The sequence below is a fragment of the Cricetulus griseus genome, chromosome 2 (genome assembly GCF_003668045.3).
Source record: "Cricetulus griseus strain 17A/GY chromosome 2, alternate assembly CriGri-PICRH-1.0, whole genome shotgun sequence".
Taxonomy (NCBI): Eukaryota; Metazoa; Chordata; class Mammalia; order Rodentia; family Cricetidae; genus Cricetulus; species Cricetulus griseus.
This window is the reverse complement of record NC_048595.1, coordinates 9,441,562-9,466,253: the sequence shown is the minus strand read 5'-3', so window position 1 is coordinate 9,466,253 and position 24,692 is coordinate 9,441,562. Positions and strand designations below refer to the sequence as shown.

Sequence of the window (24,692 nt, the reverse complement as noted above, 5' to 3'; positions counted from 1 at the left end):
ATTCTATCTACATGGAGAAGAGACAGAGCAAGGTCAGTGTAGGAACCATGCCTTTTGACATTGAGCAGATCAGGCTAGGGAGCGGGGAACAGTTAGGTAAAGAAGGAGAGTGTTTGGTCACCCTCTCCCTCCATTGTGCTTCACCTTGGCACACACACCGGTGCTCTAATCTCTGATTTCACACCTGAGAGGAGAGTCACAGAGCACTTTACTTGACTTCAGTGAGTTTTCTCAACCTCCCAGAGATATGGCTGTGAACTGGCATCACCTTCCAGACAGTCTCTTCTCAACTGGAAATCTATTTGCTACCCACGATGGTCAGTGCTGGGGTGCTATGATGAAAGACTGACCTGCCTTGGGGACAAAGTGCCAGGGCTCCAATGGGTAGGAGCATGTCCAAGCTGCGATCTGATGCAATCCGTTCACAAGGGGATGCTTTCAGTACCCAGAACAGCTTAAAAGAGGTGGAGTGAGGCCATGGTGCCTCTCTGCAGGTTATAAGGTACCTGGGTTTGTGGATAAGTTCAATGAAGTCTTCTTAAGGGACTGGTTTTCTGCATCTCACTCTGAACAAGCAAGAGTGCCATGCTTCCCTTGATTGCCAGCGGACTCTTCCTTGCTGCCATATGTCTCCTGGTCCTGGGGGTCAACCTATGGGTTCTCTTAGACCACTTCCTCAAAATTGATGTACCTCCTTCCATCCCACAACGCACAAGGTTTCGGATCCTGCACTACGCTTTTCACCTGACGGTGACATGGGTAAATTTTGTTTTTTTAATGAATATGCCCTGTAAGAGGAGACAGAACTCAAGTCTTGGGAATGTGTTTTTGCAAAAACCAACATAGTTTAACAGTAGTGGCTGCTCTATAGTGATGTGCCAGACACTGTGTGTTCTAGACAGTGGGTAGTATTGTACCCATTTAATGTGATGAGTGTCCTATCTTTTCATTTTCCTTGTAGGAGTTGTGTTAGCAAGGGAGAATTTTATGGAGTCTATTTCTTATAAGAAATAATCTGGGGTTTTATATGCTTTGAATTGGCAAATGGGTCGCTCATGATGACCTTGCCCAGGATAATGTGAGTCTTTCAGTCCCCACTGAGTTGGTTAAATACATCCTTTTGCTCTTTAGTAAGAAAAGAGCCCTCTGTTGCTCTTCTGGGATCCAATATGCTGACATTTGTGGTCGATGGTTTTTAATTTTTTGGATGGTTGGAACCAGCAGTCACTATCCACGAAACTAGGTTTTATTATCTCCCAGATGAGAGTTGGAGGAAACCAGTGAAAACTTAGAGTCTGAGGAAGATGAAAAACTGTCTTCTACCCTCTGTCTTTTCTGAAGCCCTCAGACAAAGGACAGAAAAACTGAGGACCAATTTAGGTTATATTGATAGCTTTTTGAGACCTATGAACATTGACAACCTTAAAGCAATGGTTAGACCAGAGGGTTTATTGCCATTTATCAAACACTAATAAAGTTGCAGGGAAATAAGAAGGGGTGCAATTCAGGGTTTGAATACAGTTAACTGTGGTCTAGGAGCTTAAATGTTTGGGAACAGCAAGTGGAGGACAGGATGGACTTAACTTCAGGGGCCTGTGAACAGGGATCATGTAGGGCCCTGGGTGTCTTCTAAGATCATCAGAGCTATCCCAGTGAGATGGAATGTCCAGGGAGAGGGTTATAGCTCTCTGATTGCCTGGTAGCATCCCTTTTCTCACCTAAATGTTCATGAATCTTTTGAGTGACAGCTAGTTCTGTCCACTGCTGTAACCCCATCCCAAGCCGGTAGAGTACTATGGAGTTCCTAGTTATTATTATGTGATTTTGGTTCCAGGCACACTTTTTGCCTCTTAGGAATCAAGTTGCCATAATCTCAGGATCACTGGCAGCCTTAGTTCCTGTGAAGTGCATTTGTGGAGCTTGTAGAATTCCATGCCATCATTGCCAAACACATGGTAGATGCTCAAGAAATCAAAGAAAAAGCAATAAACCACTGCAAAGCTTGTTCTGTGCTCATTGCCACAAATCACTTCTTTCGCTCCAATGAGAAAGTCCTTAGCTTCATAGGAATCAGCCTTTCATCACATCCAAATGGAGGCTTCATGTTAAGCCGTCAGCTGAGACAGGCAGAAGGGGCAAAACCAGTTCAGTAAAAGAAATGGCATCCTAACAACAGCCAAATGGTTTTCTCAATGATTTGAGTTCTCCCCGACCCTAGGGTGAGGTGTCTATGCGGCTGTAGTCAGGAATTTAATACTTAATTTATGTTACCTAAAAGAATTTCAGAATGAGTCAGCCTGAAGCAAACTTGGAAACCTGGAATTTTTAGGCAAAGGAAAAAAATATGGACTGAAGGGAATCTAATACAGGCATGAAAAGAAGAATCTACCTAAGTGTCTATGACTACATAGACTTATGTAGTCACTGTACACATAGATTGGGAATTTAAAGTATATCCTTCAAACTGGCAATTTACCATTAAAGACAAGACAGAATGTCATGATGTATTTATGAACAGAAATTTCTCTTCAGTGGGATGGTTGTGATGACCAGTGTGGGCATACTGAGTGGCTTGCATATGAGAAAGGAGTGCTGTTAAAATAAAAGGTGAATATGGACTTACTCATTGCTTTGTCTATTTCTATAGGTTTTGACAAATATTTATGTGATATCCACCATCACAATATTATTATTATATAGAATAGTGTTACTATCCTAGAAATTGCTCCACTTATTCATCACTCATTCCCTTCTGCAACTCTGTTTCTTCTAGGGAATAAACTCCTTGGCAACCACTGGGGAGAAAAGGCATGCCCCCACCCAAACAATTTTTATTATATTTCACAAGAAGCTGAAAGCACAGTCTTTTTATTTATTTTTATTTTATGTACATTTGTGTGAGGCTGTCAGATCTTGGAGTTACAGACATTTGTGAGCTGCCATGTGGATGCTGGGAATTGAACCCAGGTCCTCTGGAAGAACAGTCAGTGCTCTTAACTGCTGAGCCATCTCTCCAGCCCCCAAAGCACACTCTTACCCTGGGTATATACTTGCGCTTCATTGGCCACTCAAATAATCTTTCTCTGCCAGTAGATTGCAGTGGATAGCTCAACAGTGTTAGTGTTCTTGACTCTCTGCCTGTGAGAGACAAAGACCAGATCCAAAGGAATGCTCTTTTTTCTTGTATTCTTTTTTTCTGCCCCAAGTCCCCTTAATTTCCCCTGCCTTTCTATGCTACCTTCCCCCTTTACAGACCTCCTTACCCCCCCCCCCATTTTTAAATTTTTTTGAGATAGGGTTTCTCTGTGGCTTTGGAAACTGTCCGGGAACTAGCTCTTGTAGATCAGGCTGGTCTCAAACTCACAGAGATCCATCTGCCTCTGCCTGCTGAGTGCTGGGACTAAAGGCGTGCGCCACCACCACCCAGCCCTCCTATCCCTTAATCTAAAGAGTTGTTCAGGGGCTGGTGAGATGGTTCAGATGGTAAAGTGCTTGTTGTAGAAACATGAAGACCTGTTTGCAACCCCAGCAATCACGTAAAGAGCTGAGCACAGCTGTGTGCACTTGTATTCCCCAGGGCTGGAAGGCAGAGACAGGATGATCTCTGGAGCTGGCCGGCTAGCTAGTTTGTGGAACTGACAAGCTCCAGGTTCCATGAGAGATCCTGTCTCAAAAAGTAAGGTGGAGGGTGACCTAGAAGAAGCCAGTACTAGCCTGTGGCTGCATACATGTAAACAAGCAACTGCAGACATGCATACAGACTACATAAACACAAAGAACACACATGCGCGCGCGCGCGCGCACACACACACACACACACACACACACACACACACACACACAGAGTTGGTCAATTTTCTAAAGTTCTCCACGTTGAGAGGAGGTGGGATCATATCTACTCAGGGATCCACCTTCTCAACCTGCCTGATCTAGGGGCTTCAGAGCTTGGAGAAAATCGTTGCTTGGTGGGATTCTAGAAGAAATGATATTATTACTTTGAGACATCGTATGACAGCATTGGTAAAAATACGCAGCACATTGTGTATAAAACCTGATTTGGAAAGACTAAGAACCATCTCAGGTGTCTGAGAACCATGTTAGTAAAAGGTGAAAACTTAATGCAAAACCTGACATCAGCTAGATTTGAAATGTAAATCCTGGACATTGAGGACCCATAGAGGTTAGGAGAGGGCTTCAGATCTCCTGGAGCTCGAATTACAATCTTTCTGATGTGGGTACTGGAAACAGGACTCCAGACTTTTGTGGAGACAAACAAGAGCTCTTGAAGCAGAGCCAGCTCTTTGGCCCCAAGATTTTCTTTACCACTATTGTTGACTTGTAGCTAGTAACACAAATCCATCCTCATTACCGGGTGAAATTTTCTATAAGAGTCAAGTGAATGATTTTTTTGTTCCAGACAATATTGAGCCAGTTGCCTGAGCAGGCCTGCTGTAGGGGTGACCAATGTGTAATGGGCCCTGAGTTGAAAAATATCTTTATTTACATAGCATTATACAGTTGAAATTTAGGGAACAGCGTAGGAGAGATACCTACGTGGGACTTAGATTACGTGTGGGAGTTTAATTTCTATTAAAGAAAAATGTCAGACTCTACTTTCCAGTTTACTGAACAAATCTAAGTGAAAAATTTGTACTGTAGTTTACGGTCCCATTTTGAGGCTGATTTCTCCCACTTTCTCCTTTACCTCGGTTACCAACTTGCAGTGTGGGAAAGCTTTGTTCTTTCTTGAGGCAGCTGCTTTAAAGTTGTCCAGTTACATAAAATGAAAACTAAAGATGAGTTCTCATGAATCGAAGACAGGTTTCCATAGTTGCTTTAGTGTTGCCCCTGTATTTGCTTGTATATTTAAAAAGAAAGAAGTTAAAGGAAATATTCCAAAAGAATTCAAGACTTCCCGGATGAAACACCACTGGCCGCCCCTATACTGCCATCTACTGGGGATTTGGCTTAGGTGCTTAGTTTTCCTCTAGGTGTTCGGGAAATCTAGTGAGTATATGAGCCACAGAATGTCTCTTGAGAAGTTTTAAAGTGATGGTTAGCATCACACAGTGGTTGTGTCTGAACCTTTTGTGAAACGAAGACCTGGGGAACCTATGTTCCTATGTTTCAGACTGAGATCCCACTGTTTGTAAGGCCTTTGAAGAGTTTGTCACAAAAGATAATGTGTGGATGTCTTGTTGGTATCATAAGCAGGGATAATGTTAGTGAGTACATCTTTTCTTGAAGCATTTTTTGGTGCCATGACAAACAATAGGGAGCCTTTCTTTTTATTCTTTGAATGCACGGAAAGTAATGTGCCCTTAAAAAAAAGACGGAATCAGTCAGAAAGAGAATGAATTTTCCTACATTGTAAATGCTACCAAATAAGAAGGGTCTACTTGTTACCTACTTTTCGGGATGACGGAAGGTCCTTTGAAGACTGATGAGGAGAATTGTTAGCGGTATTACTCAGTTACGGATCCAGTGTGTCACACTGTCAACCTGCCAGGCGAGATGGACCCTCTGGTGCTGTAACGGCATGGCGGTCATGGGATAGCCAGTCACCTCCTGATCGGATTTGATGCACACGCCACAGGAGGTAATTCATATCTGGTACTGTAAAACCTGGCCAAAAGTCAGCAGCTAGGGAGGTCGGAAGCCCTCCTGAGTAAGCTACCATCTTGTTTTGATAAATCCGAATGCTGTGTCTGTCCATCAAATGCCTTTCCATAACTATGCTTGCGTCCACCCATTTGTGTATCTTTGATCAGAGAAACAATGGTCAACGATGACTATATTAGGCTCATAACTGGTCAGAATACTGAGAATAAATGACTGTTGAATGCTTAGCTATAAACAAGACGTCTATATCATCCTAGCCAAAGCGTAGGGACTCCCGTGGAAAGAACGTAAAAAGCAGAAGCGGTGGAAATAGTCTTGATCTCACAGCAGCGATGAGAAGATCTCCACAAGACTGGGTTCATCAGTGTGGATGGGGGAGGGGTCCCACAAGGCCCCGCCCCTTGCTGAGGTTGTTACTGTTGATGGGGTGGGAAAGAGGCATTTTTTTTTTTAAGTGATATAGCCAATGGTAAGTTACTCCTGGAAAAAAACTGCTTGCCCACAGGGGGGTAGCGCTACTGATTGCTTTTCTTCTTCATCAGTTTACATAACATATTCTGATACTATGAGAGCTAATTCTCAGGGAGGAAGCACCTAGGTCACTTTCAACTCGATTCTTCCAGGTTCTGTGGTGTCGTCAGCAATAGGGTCTTGCCTTCTAGTTCTGGTAGACAACCGAAGACAATGGCAATATTGTTATTTGTTATATTGTTTATATTCATATTGACAATAGCCTATATTGTTTTGGGAGTCTCTTGGACTCCCCTGATCTACAACTTAAAGGGAGATTTCCCACGTCTGGTTCTGGGGTTCGTGTTAGACAATGCATGCTCTTGCAGGGAGCATTATTACCCCATGTGGTGCAATTTCATTTAGGCTTGGACTAGAGTTGTAGGTTGCTGTGAGCTACCATGTAGATACTGGAGACCCACCTTAGATCCTCTGTAAGAGCAGCAAGTACTCTGAATTGCTGAGTCATCTCTCCACCCTAACCCCCACCCCCCTTATTTAAAACTTTTTTTCAGATAGGATCTCACAGCATAGACTTGAGTGGCCTGGAACTCACTGGTCTCAAAAACACAGAGATTTGCTGGGCAGGGATGGTGCACACCTTTAATCCCAGCACTCAGAAGGCAGAGGCAGGCTTATCTCTGTGAGTTCAAGGCCAGCCTGGTCTACAAAGAGAGTTCCAGGATGGTCTCCAAAGCTACAGAGAAATCTTGTCTTAAAAAACAAACAAACAAACAAACAATAACAAACAAACAGAGATTCACCTGTTTCTTCCTCCCAAATGCTGGTATTAAAGGTCTGCACCACCACACCCAGTTTAAAACTTTTTAAAAAGAATGTTGCTCTAATCACATAGGGAATTTTCTTCCTGGGATATATTTATAAGAAATATTAAATGCAAGAATGAAAATGAAAGGGGGTTAATCAAACAGTCATTTGAGTATGAATCCAAACTAATAGTAAAAGTCAGAGTTTAAGAGAAAATTCTAAGGCTGTAGGTGTAACTTTGCAAAGTGGTTTCTGGTGACAGTGCTGGGAAGACTCCTTTATGAGACTCCGAGCTTTGCACAGGTACTTAGTAGGTAAGGATGGGGAGGAAGGCTGGGAAATACTTTGTTACCATAGAAACAATAGACATGGACTTCTGCAACTTTTAGATAAACCAAATCGTTGATCATTTCTCAATGTGTTTAGAATGCAACACAGGTGGCTTAATGAGTTAGCATCTCTGAGTCATTTAACCCACAACTGACTTAACCTCCACAAGCTCTTGGTAGCTCTCTTGCAAGCACCAGAGTGACTTAAGAGGTTTGGTACATCATTCCCTACAGTGATGTTTCCTTAAGTAGCCATGATGGTTCCATTTGACATAAGACTGCAGTTAGAAAATGCTTTAGGGAAAGCGGTGGTCAAGGAAAAATGCAGTGCTTCAGTTGATCACAGATGAAACCCTTCCCCCAGAAGGGTATCCGGGTGGTATACGCAACAAAGCTGGCTGCTGTGATGAGTGCAGCCTAAAAAGTTCCTGCCAGAGACCCCACCCACATGTACTAGTGTCTTAACTCACATGATAGAAACAAATTTCAGGATGAGTCAGCATGACACAGCATTGGAGCTTACTAAACAACAGGCACACAGTCAGAATTGAGTGTGGGCATTAAGAGAAAGAGACACCCTTGAGTGTCCTACTGTAACCGTGAATGTTGGTTTGGGGCTTTTTGAAGCGACACTATTCTAAGGTGTGATCTATACCTAAGGATTAGTAAACTGTGCTGTTATATTTCTTTTCATTGTTTTTAAAATCATATTTTATTTTATGTATAGTAATACAAATACATATTGACATTATAATATAATTATCTGGTATAGATTATTTTTCTCCCTCCTTTCCTTTTTACAAATTTAAGTTTTGAAAGATTTGGGTGCGTGTGTGCTGGTGTGTGTGTGTGCTGGTGTGTGTGTGTGTTCATGCATGATCCCTGCATGAGGTACGTACAGAGGCTAAAAGAGGCCACCAGATCCCTTGGAGTTGCCTGCTGTAGGTGCTGAGAACCAAACTTGGGTCCTTTACAAGAGCACATTAACTTTTAGACACTGAGCTATATTCAGCTCTTCTTATAGTTTTAAATGGAAGAAAAAGAAAAAATTCAAATTACATAATTCCCTCCAAACATTTTCCAAATGATTTTTTTCCAAATAGGTCAATTCAACCAATATATTCGGGGACTCTATTAGTCATTTTTAATTCCTATTGCACCAATGAGCAGTGTAATGACAAAAAAACAGGCAAAAATTTCATAATTGATGCTTCACAGGAGTAATGCATGCTGGATTCTTTTGAAAGCGGCAAGAATCATTAAAAAATTAAATCCTCCCCCCTCTTGCCCCTTGCTGCCTGTGGCAGGTGTGAGAAGTGTCCCTGAGGTCATGAGAACAGACCCTGCACCTTGCCTGGGCAGCACAGTAGAGCTGGCCCTGCTGGCAGGGGCTCAGAGAAGCCTGCCTGGGGTTCTGAGAGTGGGAGAACTCATCTTACACACTCATCCATTATGTCATGGCAAGGTCAAGGGCAAGGGCAAGGGCAAGATGTCCTCCCCCTCACTACTTATGGTGGACAGGAAAGCTTATCCTGTCCCTCACCAGCAGCAACACTTGGGAAAGTTGGCCCTGCACCCTCCCTGGGCAGTACAGTAGAGAGTGAGCCAGTCCTGAGGGTGTGAGAGCAGAACTAGCCCTGCCCGCCCCTTGCTCATTGCTGCATAGGGCTAACCAGCTGAGGCAGTGCTGGAGAGCTAACCCTGGTGGGGAGGATAAGGGAAAGCAGATGGGCTGACCAACCTAGCAACCACCCACTATGAGTTGACACATCCCAACATCCACTCCATCTATTTATACTGGAGCCTATGAAGGGGCTGATCCTGTAGCCCAAAAGCTGCAGGATCTCCACGACACAGGACAACAACAGGATATCTAAGAGGAGTTCCAGTGAGGGCCGAGTATCCATAGTGTAGTAGAAACCAGAGGCCTCAAACCATACCTGTTGTAGAATATTATTTAAAGATGTGTTAAATTTGTTTAATGATGCAAAGATGTGTTATATTCTTTTATGTTGCATTTGTTTAACTCTGTGAAGCTGTGCTACTTTGCCAGTCTAAGACACCTGATTGGTCTAATGAATGTCCAGTCGCAAGGGAGGAGAAAGGACAAGTGGGGCTGGTAGGCAGAGAGAAAAATGGGAGGAGAAATCTGAGAGGAGATCAAGGAGCGAGAAAGAAGGGGCCAGCTACACAGCCAGATGTGGAATAAGAAGGAAAGCAAAGACATACCGAAATAAAGAAAGGGAATAGCTCCAAGAGAAAAGATAGATGGGATAATTTAAGTTAAGAAAATCTGGCTAGAAATAAGCCAAGTTAAAGTTGGGCAGTTGTGTATTTATTTGGGAGCTGGGTGGTGGCCCCCAAAAGAGTAAAGAACTGACACACAGACACATACACACACACACACACACACACACAGAGAGAGAGAGAGAGAGAGAGAGAGAGAGAGAGAGAGAGAGAGAAGAGCCAAAAGAAAAACAACAACAACAACAACATTTTGGCACCCAACATGGAACTCTCAAATTTCCACAGGGCCTGAGAAAGCTTTTAAAAAATGGCTTCTTTAAGAAACCATGCCTTAACTGTGTAGCAGAGCACTTAAATAGCCTTTTCTGTGTTGAGTAGGAAAAAAAACTAAGTAAAAACAAACAAACAAAAACAAAACAAAACAAAACCTTCCGCAGTGCAGGGCACTGGCATTCCAGAGTTGGGGGGTTGAATGCAGTTCCTGTTCAAATGCATCTCCAACTGGGCTGCAATCTTTAGGCTTGGCTTTCACCACTAGAGAAGTGGGCAGAGCCAGCTGCCAAAGCTATGGATGGGGTCCTAGCCTGTGCTGCTTAGCAGTTTAAAGTTCACTTACAACGTCAAAAACAAGCTAAAAGATACACAATACAAGTGTATTGACAGATAAAGCATCTTGAACAGGTTCCAGTGTGTTTTACAATGGTGCATAGGCTTAAGAAAGAGAGAAAGAAAGAAAGAAAGAAAGAAAGAAAGAAAGAAAGAAAGAAAGAGAGAGAAAGAAAGAGAGAAAGAAAGAAAGAGAAAGAAAGAAAGAAAGAAAGAAAGAAAGAGGAGAAAAAGAAAGAATGAAAGAAAGAAAGAAAGAAAGAAAGAAAGAAAGAAGGAAAAAGGGTATGAACAGTGTAGAAAGAAATAGTTTTAAAATAATACAGTTTTTTTGTTTTGTTTTTTTGAGACAGAGATTTCTCTGTGGCTTTTGGAGGCTGTCCTGGAACTAGCTGTTGTGGACCAGGTTGGCCTTGAACTCAGAGATCTGCCTGCCTCTGCCTCCCAAGTGCTGGGATTAAATGTGTGCACCACCACTGCCCAACTAATAATAAAGTTTTAAAAGAGAGAAGTAAAGTAATTAAAAAATAAGTCACATAAAGATGGGAAATGCACAGGCACTCTGGATCCTGTATGTTATTGTATTGATTTTAAATTTTTTGATTGTTGATAAGCAAATGGCAACTTCTAAGAGACATGGGATTATGAACAGAACTGCAAAGCTGAATCAAACTACATACTTTAGGGATATCTTAACTTTAAAAAAGAAGTGAAAAATGTGTTTGTCAAACGGAAGTCAGAAATGCTTTGGAGAAGCGGTTTTGCTTTTGTTTCCACAGGAAACAAGAGGCTGTGGATTCCTTCCTGGTTACTATGGATCAGGTTTGATCAGGGAGACCTCCTGAAACTTGACAGGTGATGTCTATCAACAAAGGTGACCGCTGGTCTTCCCAGGACTTGGCCATCATCTCAGATTTTCTCAGAGATCCCTAGCAATGCCTTTGCCCATAGACAAGAGCAAGTAGTCTAGAGAAAATGATGTGCACATTCCCAAGAGTTGGGTTATGGGAGGCTTTTGGTTATTTGGTGACTCATGAATGTTCATTATATTTAGGGAAATATAGGAATATAGGCATGTATTGTAGAATAAAAATGCAACTATTAATCTCAGATATTTTGCCTTGGCATGGATTTTGGTATATTGATACAAATTTAAAATCAATTTTGTTATACTGTACATATGTTTCTACTCTTGTTTAAGTTATTACACCTATGCAGTTCAATTAAATATACAAGGTAAAGTTCTAATTTTTAAAGTTATTATTATAAACTATTTAGGTTAACAAAGAAACATAGATTAGTAGTTAGTCATCTACAACAATCAAATCTGTAGATATGTTAGACATGTTTTCAAGATCACAGAGAGATATATAGGTAAACGGTATTCAAACACTTCAAAGACCTATAGAATATTACATTTAAAATGTTTAGTTAACCTAAGATTTTTCATGACAATGAGTTACATCAACTCCCCGCATTACCAATTTACTTCATAAAAAGATGATGGGCATCAAAGAAATTCCATAGGAGTTTGCTTTCATTGTGGCAAGGTTAGCCTTTTGGGCAAGAAACTGTTTTTGCCTTGTTTGCTTAATGGTATGCTGTACAAACTAGGCATGTAGGACCCACAGGAAATTGAGTGCTGAACTTTACTAAAGCAAGGTGGGACAGTCCTTCAGGGTTCCTGCTTCATGGAAGAGTCTGTCAGACATTCGGCAGGACACAGAAGAAAGCGACTGACAAACTTTGCCAATGCAAGGCAGGAAAGTCCTTCAAATTTCCTGCTTCACTGAAAAGTCTGCCAGATGTTATGGACCTGTAGGCTGAAGATGAATACTCCAACATTGCAGAGGAACTTTGGGTGACTGCCCAAGCAGCAAGAAGTCTGTGTTGTTAGGTAATACTACATCCTTCTGGTGGGGGACTTTGATAGAGTTAAAGACTAAATAATTGAGTTATAGTTTTCCTTAGTTACGACAGAAAGTAAATTAGATATAAAACTTTGGATTCACTAAGATAGGATAGATAAAGGAGGGTTTTCTCTGAATTTTCTAAGAACAAATGGACTGAGTATTATAAATTAATTCTTGATAACTGTTTGGTTCTATATAGGTTTCCTATGTTAAAGTTAAAACCTTTCATTTTATTTAGAAAAAGGAGGACATTTTATGGAATATTATTTTAAAAATGTGTTACATTTGTTTATGCTGTGGAACATTTGTTTAATGATGAAAAGATGTGTTACATTATTTTATGTTGCATTTGTTTAACTCTGTGAAGCTGTGTTACTTTGCCTGTCTAAAACACCTAATTGGTCTAATAAAGAGCTGAATGGTCAACAGCAAGGCAGGAGAGAGGATAGGCGGGGCTGGCAGGAAGAGAGAATAAATGGGAAAAGAAATCTTGGAGGAGATCAAGGAGGGAGAAAAGAAGGGACCAGCCATCCAGCTACACAGCTGGAATAAGAAGGAAAGACAAGATACACAGAAATAAAGAAAGGTAACAGCACAGAGACAAAAGATAGATGGGATAATTTAAGTTAAGAAAATCTGGCTAGAAATAAGCCAAGCTAAAGCCAGGCATTTATAAGTAATAATAAGCCACTGTGTATATTTATTTGGGAGCTGGGTGGTGGCCCCCAAAAGATTAAAGAGCAGAGAGAGAGAGAGAGAGAGAGAGAGAGAGAGAGAGAGAGAGAGAGAGAAACAATGCAGACCAATGACTCATTGTAATGAACTGTAGCATGAAAAATAAAAGACCCAGAGACTGAAATTTGGGTTCAAGCTTCAGGCTGAAGATGAGAAAAGCAAAGCAGCCGGCCCCTAGCTCTTACTTCTACCTATGCTCAGACCAAAGGGGTGATCCTCAAATTGCTCCCCACTTCACTGCTCCTCATATTCGCTCAGACTGCTATGCTCTCCTCAATGGGGCTGGAGACTAATCCTGAGACTAATTCTCAAACTGAACGCCTTCTTATCCTCAATGTGGCTGGAGAATGAATGCCAGATCCAAGACCCTGTTCCTGTCTTAAATCCCATGAGTCCTGGGATTAAAGGCGTGAGCTCTTTTACTCTTTTAGATTTATTCAATCTCATGTAGGTCTGGGGGCCTGGGACTCAGAGAGATCCATCTGCCTTTGTCTCCTGAGTCCTGGGATTAAAGGTGTGTGCCACCACTGCCTGACCTCTACGGTTTGTGGTTGACTTTGCATTCTGAATCCTCAAGCAAGCTTTAATATAAAAAAATACAACATCACAATGAACCCTTGCAAGTAAAGATGTATGGACTAAAAGACATAATGTATGACTCACTGTGTCACACTACAGCTTTCATGATGAGATTTTTCTTTATTCTTTTAAGATTTATTTTATTTTCCGGGGAAATGTTGCAAGGGCAGAGAACAGATCTGAAGAGACGAGGAGATGAATGGGACTGAGATGCAAGCTGTGAAATCACAAAGAATCAATAGAAAGTTAAATTAGAAAAGAAAATTAAATGCACAATCTACCATGGGGGTAGGAAATGGAGATGTAGGGATGGGAAGGTGGAAAGGTAAAGAAAGGTAGGGGTGGAAAGTGGAGGGGTAGGGGTGGGGGGTGTATAGGTGGAGGTAGAGGGAGTTTTAACATTGTAAGCTGACTGTTGAGGGGAATTGTGCAGGTTTACTTGTGAGCACTGTATAATAAGCTAAAAACCAACAAAGACCAAGCAAGGCAGGGCATGGCGGTACCATCATTCAATCTCAGCCTTCAGGAGGCAGAGGCAGGAGACTCTATGTTAGTTTGAGGCCAGCCTGCCTTACATAGTGAATTCTGTTGATGAAAGTTTCTGTCCCGCCAGGTCCTATCACCCTTCAGCCCCAAATAAGCACACAGAGGCACATTGATTATTAAACTGTTGGCCTATGGCTCAGGCTTCTTACTGGCTAGCTCTCTCTTAATTGTTAACCCATAACTACTAATCTATGTATTGCCACAAGGCTGTGGCTTACCCGTAATCTGGCACGTTACTCCTTGGGCAGCATGGTGTTTCTTCATGGCCTTCCTCTGCCTTCTTCTCCACAGCCTTCTCCTAGTCTAGTAGCCCCAACTATCTTTCTCCCTGGCTATTGACCATCAGTGTTTTATTCATCAACCAATAAGAGAAACATATATACCGAAGGACGTCACCCTCAGAATTCCATGTCATGCAGGCAAAACACAAACACACATAAAAAAATAAATCTTTTTTAAAAGTCAAGAGTTCTCCTCATGCCTGTTACATAAGGAGGTGGAAGCAGCCATAAATCAGACTGTTGGGGTAAAGGCTCTCCTGCTGTCTCAAATCTTTGCCCTTCCCACACCCCTTAATTTTCTGTGTCTTTATCCACCTCTCTACCAGGGGAATATATTGGAGAAGCTGAGAATTTGCTCCATGCCAAAATTTTTTCAGTTTCTACAAGATGCAATGGCTATAAAGAGGAATTATAAAGTGGTGGTGACAGATCTGTATTTTGAAGAAGTCCCTGTGAGGCTGTTCCAGCCCAAGGCAACGTCTTCCAGTCCCAGGAGAGGCATCATCTTCCTCCATGGAGGGGGTGGAATGTTTGGCAGCCTGGGTAAGAAGCATCCCTGGGGTGTGGGGCCAGAGATACATCAAGACCTGCATAACCTCAACTACACTCCCACAGGGTCCTTTCTGCATGGAGTCAAAGCACACAATAGCTGAGCATCAATCCTTCTGTAGCGAATAGATTAAAGTTGAGAGTCACACTATGTCATAGTCTCAGTTTTAACAGTAAGGTTTAAGCAGAGCTTCCAGAGTAATGGACAAAAAATGATTCCTTTCCCTGTACTCCTCTCCTCTCCTCTCCTTTCCTCTCCTCTCCTCTCCTCTCCTCTCCTCTCCTCTCCTCTCCTCCCCTCCCTTTCCCTCTCTCCTTCCCTCCCCTCCCCTCCTCTCCTCTCCCCTTCCTCTCCCTTCCTCTCCCCTCCATCTTATCCAGTCTCTTCCACAAGGATCCCAATCCCGTGTTTTTTGTTTTTTGTTTTTTGTTTTTTTTTCTCTGCTAGGACCGCTGTGCCTGGCCCTTCCACTCCATATCCCAGTGATGGGATCATATTTCCACTTTATCCTTTGGGCTGATTTTTTTCCCCCTGAATCAGAGAGATCTTTGGAGATAACAGTTTGAAACCTGACATTGCTTATCTTCAGCCTCTTCTATGGCCCTCAGTGAGGGCCTCTCTGACCTGGTCACCTGTGTCTCACCCAGAGGTTGCATGGTTAAACTCCCTCCACTGCCCTGTGTTAATGGACATGTCTGTGGTTTGGGAGAGACCCCTACCATCTTGACTGCCATTTTTTCTTTCCATTTATGGTTTTATTTTTATCATGTTTTGCTTAATAACAATGACAGAAAATGCACAAGGAGACACTGTTTTGACCATGAAAAATATGAGTTGATATGAAATAGCCAACCAGTGTTAAACAGGGCCAACCTTAGGAGACATGACATGGCCCAGGGGATCCATTGTAATTAACTGCCATTTTTACTCATTAAACATTGATGCACGAGGAAGTGGAAGTTTAGATAAGTTACTGCATAAAAGGAGACATTGACGAATGAGCTAGTATATGTATAGTTGGATGGTTGCATGGATGGCTGCTTGCATGCATGCTTGTCCAAATTTTCCCCTGTGAGAGAGCAATTTCTCCCGTCCCTTCTCCCTGACTCATAAGGGTCACTTACTGCCACCTGGTGGTGGAAATATTCATGGTCGTTCTACCACTGGAAGTGTTGCCATGATGCCCTCTTTCAGTCACAAACTATGAATGTGTCCCATCTATGGAACCCACCTGTGTTCAAGTGCATTTTCCTGCATCAAAAGCCACTAGGCATCCCACTTTGCCTGTGCTGCCAGTCCCTTAGAGGGCAAATGCAATGATGGTGAAGCAGATATCTATTGACCACGTACTTAGCTTCAAACCTTCTCCAGGCTCAGGGAACACACTGGAGAACAAGAAGACCCAGCCCCTGACCTATGAACCTGTGTGTCAAAGGAGAAAGCTGAATCATGCAGGAGAAGACAAATGAAGAAGTGGTCTCAGATGTGGAAAGCATGAAGGCAAAACCGCTTATATAGTAGACATAAATTTAAAAGTACTAACTCTCTAGAAGCCTGAGGGTCCTAACAGGCCCTCGCTTTAGCACTCAGTGATACCTTGCCTGTCTTGCCCTTGCTCTTGCCCTGTGAAGTCTACAAGGAGGAGCTTAAGTGAAGAACTCTGGACCAAGACCAACTTGAGAAAGAAAAATGTCAGGGTGACAGAGTAGGGAGTGAGGTGGACAGGTCACAAGGCCTGGAGCCCAGGTCAGTTAGTAGAGGTCTTTCCCTTGGCTATATTTAAACTGTCCTGGAGTTTAACTCCTAAAAATTTAAACTTTTAAAGCCATACTCTGGCCGGGCATTGGTGGTGCACAGCTTTAATCCCAGCACTCAGGATGCAGAGGCAGGTGGATCTCTGTGAGTTCAAAGCTAGCCTGGTCTCCAGAGTGAGTTCCAGGACAAGCTCCAAAACAATACAAAGAAAGCCTGTCTTGAAAAAACAAACAAACAAACAAACAAAGCCATAACCAGGGCTACTCCTTGGCTGTTTGGGCCCCCTTTAGGATGGAACGAGGCATCTTTATTGTAAACAGTTGTCAGGAGGCTGAGACGGTTTGTGAAGAACCTTGGACACAGAAACTGAATGCCCAGAGAGCGGAGACTGTCACATAAGCCACTGTGTCTGCTCTTTCACCCCCTTCTCCACTGTGCCAATGGCCCATATGCCTGCCCTAAAGCCCCCTCAATCCTGGAATTATCTGGTATCATTTTTAAAATCCCATTTCCATGCTTCCCACTGCAATCATGCTGACCCAGTGGGCCAAGGTGGCCAGGGCAGAAGATGTGCATGGGATTGTCCCATCTCTGCGTGCTGAGCCCTGGGCCTGGGAGGGCTGAGTCAGAGGAATGCTTGATTCGAGGGGCCAGGAAGCACTGTGCACGGATGCTAAGAGGCACACTTCCAAAACTTCAGGTGTACCAACCTGCCGATTAGAAGGTACCATTCGCGGGGGCTGGAGAGGGCCAAAGAACCCTTCCTGCAGAGGACCCAGGTTTGGTTCCCAGAATCCAAATGGGTGGCTCACAACTGCCTGTAACTCCAGCTCCAGAGCACCCAACATTTTCTCCTGGCCTCTGTAGGCTCCCACGTGACACACACTCAACACACACAGATAGTCAAAGAATTCATGTACAGAAATAAAAATTTTGCCTGGTGGTGGTGGCGGCGGCAGCGGCGGCGGCGGCGGCGGCGGCCCACGCCTTTAATCCCAGCATTTGAGAGGCAGAGGCAGGCGGATCTCTGTCAGTTTGAGGCCAGCCTGGTCTACAGAGAGTTCTAGGACAGCCAGGGCTACACAGAGAAACCCTGTTTTAAAAAACCAAAAACAAGTTAAAAATAGATTTTTAAATGAACTATCCAACCATTGTTTATCTTCTAATTAATACTAATATATGAAAATATTAATACACCCAGATAGTCTATCCTATTTTCCCAGTCTTGTCAATTTCAGACCCTTGACCCTTCCTGCTCCTCAGTTTCCCCATCCTACAGAAGTTCAGTACCCATATCCACTCAAGCTCAGACACTTAAGGCAAGCATCTGGCTTTGCCAGGGGACAGCTGGTGAGGTCACTTCAAAGGAGGTAAGAATAGGGCCAAACAGAGGACCTCAACTTCGTGACCACACAACAGGGGACATCCCAAGGCTATGGTGGGCATTCCTCATGAGCTAACTTTCACCCTGTCTTCTCTTTCAGATTCCTACCATACCCTGTGCTGCTTCTTAGCCCGGGAGACAGACTCAGTGCTTCTGGCAGTGGGGTGAGTGGCTGGGGACACTTAGTTATTCATTTTTTTTCATTGCATTGACTTCTACCTGAAGGAAGAAAGGATTTGTTTGGCTCATAGATTCCAAGGTTTCAGTCTATGGTCTGCTTGCTCCATTGCTGTGGGTCTTTGGTGTGGTGAAGCTTCATGGCAGCAGAAGCACTTGGCAGAGTGTAGCTGGCCACCCCCATGGTGCTCAGGAAGCAGAGAGAAACTAGATGATTAAGAACAGGGTTCTCTTCAAGGTACAAGTTCAGGGAGCCACCTCCAACTGTCTCCCAACAAAGCCATCAGACTCTAAATCCCATCAGTTAGCTCATCCATCAAAGCAGTCAAAGCCCTTGTAACCCAATCATTTCTCAATGATTGGATCTGCCAGCCGAATTTCTGTATCCTCCCAGCCACTCTGTTGGGGTGGCTTTGTGTTTTGACCGCAGCTTTCTTCTGTAGCCATTCCCACACCTCTGCCATCACCCCCTTCTTTGGACCTCCTTACAGCATAGGCTTTACTGTTATACCTTCCGATATTACCCCTCCGGGGGCTTCCTGCGGGGAGTTTGAGGTCTCTCATAGATCACCTAGTCTCCCAGAATTTCCTTTGAAATTGCTGTGGAAGCCTCCCAAACCTTGAAACTACTCAAGTATGCAATCATGGGTTATAGAAGGTGCCTAGGCCCTACTGTCTGAACAAACAGTAGCTGAGACCATGAATGTAGCTGTCTGTGTGAGCATCTTGGTGGGTGAAAATGGCTAACTACCTGAGCAGACTTCATGTAGCCCTTTCTGAGAAGGGCGCTTGGTGATGCTCTCCTCTAAACTGTGAGTCTTTCAGATGCGTTTTGAGTTTGCACCCTGGAGCAAGGATGTGGATCTGACCAATTCCTATTGTCCACACTGAATTTACTTTTAATGATGCTGCTCTCTTAAACAACCCCACCCTCCATGTTCAGAATTTTCAATAAGCTACTTTTGGACTCTTCTGCCCATTTTATTTTCAAATCCTATTTTTATCTTTTATTTATTTACTTATTTTTGGTGTTGTTGTTTTTCCAAATTCTCACTGTAAAAGAAGCCAGCCATAATCCAGTTATGGTAACAGCTTGAATGCTGAGCTGGCTTAAAACTTGTTCCATCAGATAAGTAGATTATCTTTAAATTTAATTTCCAACGAAGTACCAGGATATGGGCAAGATAGAAACAATCTCTTTGCCACGATAGATATCACACAAATAACTTCCAGTCTAACTCCAAACACTTCTCATCACCATTGAAAACCTCATGAGAACTTCCTTTTGTATCAACAGTCTGGTCCCTGGAATTCACTCCACAATCTCCAGTTTAACTCCACCTGCAGCATTTTGTGGGGCTTTCTCAGTCACATTGCTAAGCTTTTCCAAGTTCCTCCCCAAACCATTTCCTAAGGTAGTCATAGCAACAACTCCATGTGTCTAGTAGTATTTTGTGTTGGATTTTTGTTTTCATTGATGTGATGTATAAGTGGGAGAAATTTCTTAAGGGAAGAGGGTATATTTTAGTTCCTGGATTCAGAGTCTTCAGTGGATGTCAGTTCTGTTCTCTTGCTGTGGGTCTGTAGTGACGCTGAAGGTTCACTGGTAGAAGAGGAATAGTGGAAACTTGCTCCACCCCATGCCAGCCAGAAGGAAGAGTCGGAAAGTGTCCAGGGACCAGACACTTTCAAAGGCACAGTCTTAGTCACCTACATAGCTGGACAGTTTCAGGGCATCTGACAACCTCACACAGACTGCTATGCAGACAGAACATCAGCCAACATAAAGTAAAAATAAATTATATATTAAAATAATTGATTTGTATGTGTGTGTGCCTGTGTGAGTTAATATGCAGACTCAGGATCCCATAGTAACCAGAAGAGGGTATCAGAGGACCCTGGAACTGGAGTTAAATGTGGTTTGTGAGCTACCTTGTGGTGTTTTCACATGGATAGGTAATTATACTTTGTTCTTATTCATCCTCCTCCTCTCTATTCCTCCTAAAGCTTTGTAATTTCTTTAGTAACAGTTATAATCAAGAGATTTCTTTTTCCTTCTTTTCTTCCCTCCGTCTCTCCTTCCCTCCTTCCTTCTTTCTTTTTTTCTCTCTCTCTCTAATTCTTGTCTCAAATGCCACATATGGCTACATAACTATATAACCCTGAACTTCTGTTCCTTGTGCCTCCCTCTAGCTCCTGAGTACTGGGGTTACAGGTGAACACCACCACACCCTGTTTATGCAGTCTTTGTACTGGGCGAGCATTCTACCAGTTGAGCTACACCTCCAGCCCCTCTCGAGTGTTTTCTAAAAGCATGCAGGCACAGCTAGAGCTTTGCATGAAGGATGGGGAAGGATGATGAGTCCAGGACTCAGGGTATCCCTTCAGTCAGTCAGTCAGGAACAAAGATGGTAAAGGAGGCCTAAACTGGCTGAAGGTCATAATTAAGGTCCTGGTTTTTCTGTGGCAATGGCTTTTCAGGAGTTCATTGCATGGGGGAAAAAAGGATATCTAACCACTAAAGGCCTACTGGCCTACTATGCAGGAACCAATTAGGAGGGTGCTGAAAAAAAAAAAAAACAACCCCATAGGCTTTTGAGTGGATGGAAGGACAGCTAGTTAAGGGACTGAAACACCCTGACTGAAACCACTTGGGGAGGAAAGAGGCTGTTTCATTCACACTTCCATATCACGGTTCATTAGCAATGATAGTCAGGCCAGGAACTCAAACAGGGCAGGAACCTGGAGGCAGGAGCTGATTCAGAAGCCATCGAGGGTGCCTTTTGCTCAGCCAGCTTTCCTATAGCACCTGGAACCACTAGCCTCGGGTGGTACCACCCACAATGGGCTGGACCCTCCCACATCAACCAAGAAAATGCACCTAAGGATTGCTTACAAGACTATCTAGACGGGGTATCTTCTCATTTGGGGCTCCCACCTTCAAAAGGATGCTGGCTGTTTCTGGTTGACAGATACCTAGCCAGCCCAGCATCTCTTTACAATCTAGGGAAACCACTCAGCAGGACACAGATTAGAGGAGAGAGGAAGAATTTACACCCTCAGTTTTCACATTTGCCTCTTTAAGACAAATTCAACTCCTCCGGCATCCACAAGCTTGCACACGATACAGGGTACTCCTGGGAGAGGACTGAACCTTTCTGATGACTTTGGGAAGGGCATCGCTCTTTAATATCCAGTAACCCGCCCACAGTGGGTTTCCACAGTGAACATCACCATTAGAACCCACATCTCCAAAAGCCTCCCAAACAATGAAGATCTCACAAACCAGGCCCACAGAGAGGCTGCATGCTTCTGCTCAGTATGACTTTTGCCTGATGCTTGCAGACATCTAGTCCAGGGACCTGGATTGGGATGCAGTGGTTGGAGAAATGGCTCAGGCAGAGGAGGGGGTCTGTACAACCGAAGGACCTCAGTGGGCAGTGCCCGGGAGGAGATGCCCGAGAGAATCTGAGCATGGAGAGATATTTTCCTCTGCTCCCCTTCTCCCCTCCCCTCCTCTCTCATGCCCTCTGCTCCCTCTCCTCCTCTCCTTCCTTGCCCTCCCCTCCTCCTCTTCCTTTCCTTTCTCTTCTCTGAACACAAGCAACTTAATCTTGCCACTGACCTTGACTCCCCGTTTTCTGTAGACCAGTGGGACTTTTGATTGCCATGTTTTCGTCTATCAATTCAGTTTTTTTTTCTGCTTTTAAAAACAGATGTCCTGTTTTCTATTTTTATTTATGTACTGGAGGGGGAGGGCTTTGCATGCTGTGGTGTAAATATGGAGGTCGGAGGGCAGCTTGGCAGAGTCAGTTCTATCCTGCTACCCTTTGGCTTCCAGCAAATTCAGGTCAGGCCATAAACTGGGAAACAGCTTCCTTAATCTCTCTGGTGGAAAACTTTTGTGTTTTAATTTACATGATTTGCCTGGTCATCTCCAGGCATCACCAGGTGAGTCTGAATAGAGACTCCCAGCTGTTTTGACACTGGGCTAATTCTTCAGATTCATACAGGGGGAACTGGGGAGTAACTATTCTTACTTGTTCAGTCACTTCAGGGTTTAATCAAATTCAGTCTTAGGTGCACAGAGGACCATGTTTAAATGGACTTCACCCACCTGCCCACATATTGGCATGATGACTTTCTCTTTCCTCTTTAGGTACCGAAAGCTTCCGGAACACCCTCACCCAGTTGGTCTTCAGGATTGCCTGTGTGCCTCAATACATTTCCTGAAGTCCCTGAAAACTTACGGGGTGGACCCCTCCCGGGTTGTGATCTGTGGAGAAAGCATAGGAGGTTCAGCTGCGGCCAGCATCCTCCAGATCTTATTGGGCAGACTAGATCTTCCTAAGATCCGGGCTCAAGTCCTGATTTATCCAATCCTTCAGGCAATCAACTTCCAGTTGCCATCACATCTGCAGAACCAAAATGTCCCATTCCTCACTAGAGACTTGATGATAACCTGTATTCTTAATTATTTTAGCATTGACCCCTCCTGGAAAGATGTCATCTTGACAGGATCTTATATTCCCCAAGACACCTGGATGAAATACAGGAAATGGCTCGGCTCTGATAATATTCCCCAAAGGTTTGGCAACAAAATACAGCAACCTGAGTTTCCTGGACCTTTTAACAAATCTGCCTATCCAGAACTCAAAGACTTTCTGGATATAAAAATCTCACCCCTTGTAGCAGACAATGAGGTCATCGCACAGCTTCCAGAGGCACTGCTGGTGAGCATCCACTGGGATGTTCTCCGAGATGACATTTTGCTCTACAAGAAGCGCTTGGAAGACCAGGGGGTCCCTGTGACCTGGTACCATGTGGAGGACGGCTTTCACGGATGCCTACTTTTGTTTGATAAGAAGATTTTCTCTTTCCCTTGTTGCTGGAATATAATCAATGCCGTCGTGAGTTTCACAAAGGAGATTTGAAGGTTTGCACATAGAACGAGTGGTAGACCACTTACCTGCCACACATAAGGTTCTGAATTAAATACCTAGCACTGTAGACTGACAGAATACGAGATAGAGACAGAAATAGATAAAGGGGTGGATAGATAGATGATGATAAATGATAGGTAGGTGGATGGATAGATAGATAGATAGATGGATAGATGGATGGATGGATGGATAGATAGATGGATGGATGGATAGATAGATGGATAGGTAGATGGATAGATGGATGGATAGTGTAAGGAAGGTTTCTGCCCCAGCTGCAACCTTAGCTGGCCTCCAGTTTTCATGGAAGGAAATGGTGAGTGGGTACAAGCTACAGGGAGCAAGGCTAAGAGGGAAATTAAGGTCTCCTAGGTGAAGGCTTGCAGCCCTAACCGTGTCCACGGCCGCATCTAGCAATGTTCTCTATCATCCCTGTTCACAGAGCAGGCATGAAAGAAGAAAGACAATGTCTTTACGTTTTCCTGAATCTTAACTTGCATTCTATGAATAAATGCAAACAAGCAGAATGCCAACAGGGATGTCTCTGTGCTCAGTAATAACACATCTAGGGCCATACTCCCACTGAAGAAGGCCATACCTCCTTCATACTGATAAGGCCTAGGTCACTGGTGACAGGCCAACTCACTTGAGTTCAGAGGAACCCCCCCAACCCCCAATTTGGCTACCCTTCAGCTGTACAATTGCAATTTTAAAAAGACATTTTCAGGAAAGAGAGACAGGGAAAGGAGAGGAGGGGGAGTAGAAAGAAAAGGTGAAGAATAGGAAGCTTTTCCTGTACTTAAACTTTTAGTTAGACATCCAGAGTCCAGAGTCAGGTCCCTGGCTACCAAATGCTCAGATCCAAGCTTGTTCTGGGAAGCTCTGGAGGCCAGCTGGGATATTAAAAGAAATGGTTTTTAAAATTTTTCTTAAAGATTTATTTTATTTTACATTTACATGTATGCATGTTTGCGTGCGTGCGTGCGTGCGTGCGTGCGTGCGTGCGTGTGTGCGTGCGTGCGTGCGTGCGTGTGTGTGTGTGTGTGTGTGTGTGTGTGTGTGTGCATTGTATCCCCTGGAACTTTATGTAAGGATAGCTCTGAACTGCCACATGGGTGCTGGGAACTGAACTCTAGTTTTATGCAAGAGTAGCAAATGCTCTTAACTGTTGAGCCAGTCCCTGCTTCTCTCTCTCTCTCTCTCTCTCTCTCTCTCTCTCTCTCTCTCTCTCTCTCCCTTTCTTTCTTTCTTTGGTTTTTCAAGACAGGGTTTCTCTGTGGCTTTGGAGGCTGTCCCGGAGCTCGCTCTTGTAGACCAGAGATCCACCTGCCTCTGCCTCCCAAGTGCTAGGATTAAAGGCGTGAGCCACCACCACCCAGCCCCACTTCTTTCTTAAAAAAAAAATCATTTTCATATCCCAGATAGTCTCCAGACCATTTCAGGAGACACATTTTCCTGGTCATCCTCAGCTACATATTGAGTTGGGGGCCAGCCTGGAATGTGTGAGCCCTTGTCTCAAAAGGAAACCTTTTCTTTTCTTTTTGAGACAGAGTCTCACTATGTAGCCCCGGCCTTGAAATGGCAAATACTCTCCTCCCTATGCCTCTAGAGTGTTAGGAATAGTGGTGTGCACCATGGGAATAGGTTGAAAATGAAATACCATGCTAGCTTTCTTTTTGTAGTCAGCACACATTGCCTTCTGGCTATTAGAAAAGCCTTTGCCCTTGCCTGGTTAACACAGCTCTCTCAT

General features: G+C 43.6%; 1 protein-coding gene across 1 annotated transcript; it reads left to right on the top strand.

Moving 5' to 3' along the window:
* Positions 1-585: 585 nt before the first annotated feature.
* LOC100758234 (arylacetamide deacetylase-like 4) lies at positions 586-22,936 on the top strand. The gene is made up of 4 exons (XM_027398125.1): positions 586-759; positions 14,463-14,679; positions 17,926-17,989; positions 22,162-22,936. The coding sequence occupies exons 1-4, from the start codon at positions 586-588 to the stop codon at positions 22,934-22,936; spliced, it is 1,230 nt and encodes a 409-aa protein (XP_027253926.1).
* Positions 22,937-24,692: the final 1,756 nt, after the last annotated feature.